Consider the following 5,779-nt stretch of genomic DNA (forward strand, 5'->3'; position numbering starts at 1 on the left):
CCCTCCCTCCCTCTCTCCCTCCTCATTCCTCCATCCCTACCTGAGCTGGTGAGGAGCAAATGTTCAGTTCATCCTCAGCTACCTCCTCCCTTGCAGCGTCTCGCGCGACGCCACGCTCCTCCGCGTCGTTCTCGTCAGCTCCTGAGAGGGAACGGATGAGAGGAGAAGGGACTGCGAGCATGTGAAGGGGGGGAGAAGGAAGGAGGACAAGGAATTCCTGTTCTACCGGAGCAGGAGCAGGAGCAGGAGCAGGAGCAGGGGCAAGGGCAGGGGCAGGAACAGGAGGAGCAGGAGCAGGAGCAGGAGGAGCAGGAGGAGCAGGAGGAGCAGGAGCAGGAGCAGGAGCAGGAGCAGCAGGAGAAGGGCAGCAAGGAAAGGTGAAGGGCGGGGAGCCATGAATGCTCGACAAGCAACAAGTGACGTCGAAGTTGGACTTGAACGAAGGGCGGAGGGAGGCAGAGAACAGGAGGAGAGGAGAGGAGGAGGAGGGGAAGCTACCTTCTTCATTATGCTGCTCCCGCTGCCTCCTTTCCATCTGAGAGCAGCGGTAACTATCCCAGCGGTAACTATCCCTCCTCCTCCGCTCCCTCTTCCTCCGCTCCCGTGCTCTCATCTCACCCGTACTTGCGGAATCCGAAGAAGTAACACCACATGAGCAGAAGCAAGCCTGACCACCGTCAGAGCCAAACTTGATGCTTAACCAAACCAAAACTCTCCCCCTGCCCTGCCCTGCCCTGCCCTGCCCTCCTCCCTTCCCTTCCCTTCCTCCCCTCCCCTTCCTCCTCTGCCCTCCCCTCCCCTCCCCTCCCTCCCCTCCATCCGTCTGCCAGTCTTGTCTCATCTCTTGCCCTCTCCATTCTCCTTTTCACTTGTCACCTGCTACTCCTCCTGAGATGGCGAAGGCAATGATTTGCAACATGGTGGCTCCTGTTTGCTCCAAGTCAGACTGCTGCAACATCATCATCACTATCATTATCATCCCTATAATCATCGCTACCCCCATCATCACCGTCAGATCAACAACATCGTTTCCTCCTCAGCTTTCTTCATCCTTACCTGATTTCCCCGAGCTGCTCGCTTCAGCGCTTGAGTTTGTCGTCTATCAGCATGGCCATGAGTGAGACTATTCACCTTCATGCTCCTCCTACCATCAGCATCTCCACAACGGTCGTCGAGATGCTTGCTGCAGCCTGCGAGTCACTGCCAACGCTGCATGCCAGCAGTCAGTACAAGCTATCATCATCATCATCATCATCATCATCATCATCATCATCAGCAGCAGCAGCAGCAGCAGCAGCAGCCTCGTCCTCTCCGCACCTTGTGGTTGTAGTCACAAAGTCCCACGAGGTGTTGGACAGCAAAGTCCTATAGACTTGTCAGCGACAGCAGCAAACATATTCCTCCTCACATCACAGTAGTGTTATCATACGACGACATGGTCGCGTTTCCTGCCGTGTCGTTCATGGCTCAAAACTTCTTCTCCTGCCATCATCATCATTGTCATCATCACGCATGCAGCTGCTCCTGTCAGCACCTTGACCGTTCTGCTGTATAAGTTCGACCCTAGCTCTCTTCAATGCCCTCGGACAAGCATCTTGACCACTTCGCCTGCGCGTGAGAAATGAGCGACAACACTGGTAGGGAAGGGGATGGGAATCATAGCAAGAGAAAGTCATGTTGCAAGCATCCGCAGCGTGTCTTTCTCACTGTCGCTAATTTGCTCTCACTTTCTGCTCGAACTTTGTTGACACGAAGTTAAAAGCTACAACGAATTCAAGAACGAGGAAAAATCGAAAGCGTTGTATCAGCCAGTCAGACATCACTCCTTGCATCAGTGTTTCCAGCATACTCTGCACTTTCCTCACGCCTCCTTCTCATGTTCGCCTCCTCGTGCCTTGACCAAAACAACGTAAAGGTTATCGGATCACAACGAGGACCCAAACCAAGTGATCCTCGGTATGCTTCGCCTCCTCCATGTCGTTTCTGCTCCCTCCCCCCTCTTACTCGCTCTCCCTCTCCCTCTCCCTCTCCCCTCCTCCTGCATATTCTCCTTCCTTCCCCCATTCCCGCGCTTCCATGGCTCAGCATTCCTGTTACCCGAGGCGGGGCAATTTTTTAAAATACTTGTACATGGACCTAAATTGTTTTAAAATAAGTGCAAAAACTGACGATAGGTCGAAAGTGTTTGACTGTAACCGAATATATCCATGCTTATTTGAAATTAAGACAACACTTTTCGTTTACAATGTAGAACTTAGAACATATTTAAAAAAAAATTTGCAGAGGTCTGTAACGGCATGTAACGGTGTCCCGAAATAGATCCTACCGGTCGCGAACTCTCCTGGAGGTACAGTTTGTGCCCATGGAACTGCATGGCGGGGGCGACCGGACGCGATCCCAAGGGGAACATGGCGAACGCATGCTGCTGCTGCTGACTATTCTGAAAGCGTTCCTCCTTCCCCATTTGACCTGGAACAGCTGGAATGTTCAACACAACGAACAAGCGATCATTTTTGTATCTCTTCATTCAATATTGAAACATTCTTGTATGAGACATTATAATCCTGCCGGCATAGAACACTCGCTGGCGGTTGTCATCTATGTACACTTTGAGCTCGGCAAGCTTTCACACACTCGAGCTTGGGTGGAGTCTTTCTGCCTCTCCTATCTCACACTTTGGCTCAATCTCTTACTCCTCAGGGTCTGCAGTCTATCAGTTCCGGGAGCCTCGGCCTCTAGCTCGACATCTTCGGCTGCGTTCAAGGAGAACTCGCCGTGGCCTTCAGGCATATCGAGAGGGATGGAGATCAAGTCGTCGGTGAAACCCTCCATGATGTCCAGGTCATCAAAGAAAGACAGATCAAGGTCAAAGTCAAAGTCTTCCAGGCCAATCACGACGTCAGCAGCTCCTCCAAGGTGAAGCAGCTGCTTCTTGACGTACTTGACAATCCTCTCCCTCCGGTGCACGAGGGAATGGGAGCACATACTCTTCCAGTCCATCGCCTTGCTCTGCTTCTGTTGCAGCCCCTCCATCTTTGAGCGCTTCCACGCTTGCACCTCTCTTCTCAGCTCTCGGCTGACGTCTGCCACCTCCAACTTGCAGCAGGCGAAGTCCATCTGCTCGAACAGCAGCTCGGCTTCTTCAGCCTTGAGCTTTCGGTGCAGCTGCCACAGGACTGCCCGGGCGTCACAGAGGGCTTCGAGGATGCTGTCCGTGCTCCTGGAGAGGGGAGACCAACCGCCGGCCCACACCTTGTAGCCCTTGTCGACCACCTTGAGGGCTTCATCGATCCTCCTGCCCCCCTTCCACTGGAACGTCCTTAGCCTGAAGTGCTCGGCACGCTTCTTCTTCTCGTACTCAGCTCGCTCGCTCTCGTCCCGGTGCTGCTTCACGCTCTTCGCAAGCTTCTTCGCTCGTTCCTGGTCGTAATTGAGCCTCTCCTTCTCCAGCGCGTGCGAGGAGGAGGCGATGGCGTCAGCGAGGTCTATCGCCATGCCTATCTCCTTCTTCAACGTTGACCTCTCAGGCTCTTTGAAGCACGGCAGGAACTCGATGTCTTCCACGAGCTTCGCCACCTTGAGCGACAGCAACCACAGGACCTCTCTGTCTGCATGCGGCTGGTACAAGAGGCGCACGATGTGATTGAGCTTGACGGAGAGCCTCCTGACGGCCTCCTGCCTCGATCTGATCATGGCATGCCTCGTCAGCAGCGAGGCCCTCGTCTCAATCCTCGCCAGCGCTCGCAGATAGTCATCGCTGCTGAAATCTGACTTCTCCACCTCCTGCAGCAGTTTCGAGGCGGAAGCTCGAAGGTCGACCCAGCTCTTGACTAGCTGCTTCTGAAAGGCCTTTTCATCACATGTAAGAGGCATCTCCCCGTACGTTATCAGCCGACCGTAAACGTTCTTGAAGTTCCCAGCGTCAGGCTTGACTCGAGCTCCAAACATGAAGGATGGAACCACCAACCCCTTGTCGTCTCGCTTCTTTTTCTTACGTGCAGAGACAGACGGAATTAAACAAGACGCAAACATCGCATTCGCTAGAAGAAAAAAGCAGATGCCGCAGAGGAAGAAGCGTTCGTCCAGTGATGCGGATGAAGACCAGATGATGATATGTGTTCCACACAAGGAGAAACTTGATATCAGAAGAACAACGAGAGGGCAGAGGGCGGAGTGAGGAGGAGGAGGAGGAGGAGGAGCAGGATCAGGAGGAGGAGGAGGAGGAGGGAGGAGGAGTCTCGGGAGCAGGATGAAGAGCAGGAGGAGGAGGACGGTGGGGGGTCACCGGGTCATGTTATGTCACATAGGCGGATCTACGTCCAGAGGAGAAGGAGGGGGGGTCCTTGATTTTTGCTATCATAAGAGATAGGGAGTAGGGGTAGTACAAGGTAGATGATGGGGTGGGGTCGTTGAGAAGGAATCAAGAGGAGGGGGTGGGGTGGTATACCGTGGACCCGGAAGGCAGTTGGGAGGCAGGCGGAAGAGCCCGACGTGAGCCTACTGAGTAGTGACGCAGAAAAAAATCTCAGTGAGTGAGTGAGCGGCTGAAGGCCCGGCCCGGCCGGCCCGCGACCGGCCCGGTGGCCTGGCCTCCGACGTCACGGGTTTCTTGACCTGAAGTTCAGTGTGAAGTTTCTCGACCAACCGGCGGGTGTCAGGCGGTCCGGGCCGGGCCCGGGCGCGGCCGACCCGCGGCGGGCCGCCGGGCCGCGCTCAGGCCCAGGGGTCCGGTACACCTGAGTGCAGGGTCAGAGTACCCCTGCGTTCCTCTATGAATTAGAGGGACCCTACCCCTGTGGGATCCTCCTGAAAGCGACCCAACCATGCCTTCTCTGCCTACGATGCAGGCCGCTGGTGTAGAAGAGCAGGAGGAGCAGGAGGAGCAGGAGGAGGAGGAGGAGGAGCAGGAGGAGCAGGAGGAGCAGGAGGAGCAGGAGGAGCAGGAGGAGGAGCAGGAGCAGGTTATGCAGGGAATTTGTATGTGGTTGAATAGAAGGGTCCTTCATACCCTTGAATGGGAGGAAAAACGGAAGTAAGCTGAAGAGGTCTACCAGGATGGCAGAATGAAGGAGGCAGCGGGAATAATGAGGCAGGAAGAGGAGGAACAAGGAACAGGGACGAGGAGGAGGGACAGTATATGGAGATCTGCAGCAGGAGCAGTGTGACAAGGGAGCAAGCAGTCTATGGAGTGCGAGGATGTGATCCAGCAACAAGAGGATGTGATGTAGCGCCAGGGGCAAGGAGAGATTGTAACTAGAGACGAGGGTAGGACGGGGATGGGTCTGTAGAGATCAGAGAAGGAAATGAATGTGAAGCGCAGGATCAAAACAGAGCTGACAGTGACCGGTGAAGTTCCAAGGCGGTGGGTGTGAAGGTACACGCAATGTCGGTGAAGGAGCATCTACTTCGACTCATCCTGACGGTGACAGTGATTGAGACGACTTGATATGTTCTGACATCTCTTGTCTGATGCTTCCAGCTCCTCTTCTGTGCTACCGCCTCGCCTTCGCAAGGGATGTGTGGTTGTCCGGCAGAGCTTCCTCTGTTGCCTCTGCGCCTGCGGGGAGGCAAGCAAGGGTTCACTACAGGAGAGGATGCTGTGCTGCAAGCTCTTCAGAACATGCCACTTGAAGAGGCGCACAAGTCGATCGAGAGCATCGTGAAGGAGAAGGTGAAGATGAGCCCGAACCTCCGCCTTCCTCCTCCCTCGCTTCCTCCTCCCTTGCTTTCTTCTCCTCCTCGCTCTCTCCTCCCTCGCTTCCTCCTCCCCCGCCTCCTC

At 54.9% G+C, this 5,779-nt stretch overlaps 2 protein-coding genes across 2 annotated transcripts; both read right to left on the bottom strand.

Annotated features, from left to right (window-relative positions):
• Positions 1-614: 614 nt before the first annotated feature.
• Positions 615-1,437, bottom strand: GUITHDRAFT_122833 (hypothetical protein; the record flags this gene model as incomplete). The annotated part of the gene is made up of 6 exons (XM_005817882.1): positions 615-667; positions 877-927; positions 1,057-1,099; positions 1,149-1,209; positions 1,318-1,365; positions 1,409-1,437. The coding sequence occupies 6 exons, from the start codon at positions 1,435-1,437 to the stop codon at positions 615-617; spliced, it is 285 nt and encodes a 94-aa protein (XP_005817939.1).
• Positions 1,438-2,664: 1,227 nt separating this feature from the next.
• Positions 2,665-4,032, bottom strand: GUITHDRAFT_122834 (hypothetical protein; the record flags this gene model as incomplete). The annotated part of the gene is made up of 1 exon (XM_005817883.1): positions 2,665-4,032. The coding sequence occupies one exon, from the start codon at positions 4,030-4,032 to the stop codon at positions 2,665-2,667; it is 1,368 nt and encodes a 455-aa protein (XP_005817940.1).
• Positions 4,033-5,779: the final 1,747 nt, after the last annotated feature.

This window comes from Guillardia theta, assembly GCF_000315625.1.
Source record: "Guillardia theta CCMP2712 unplaced genomic scaffold GUITHscaffold_496, whole genome shotgun sequence".
In the NCBI taxonomy this organism is placed as follows: domain Eukaryota; class Cryptophyceae; order Pyrenomonadales; family Geminigeraceae; genus Guillardia; species Guillardia theta.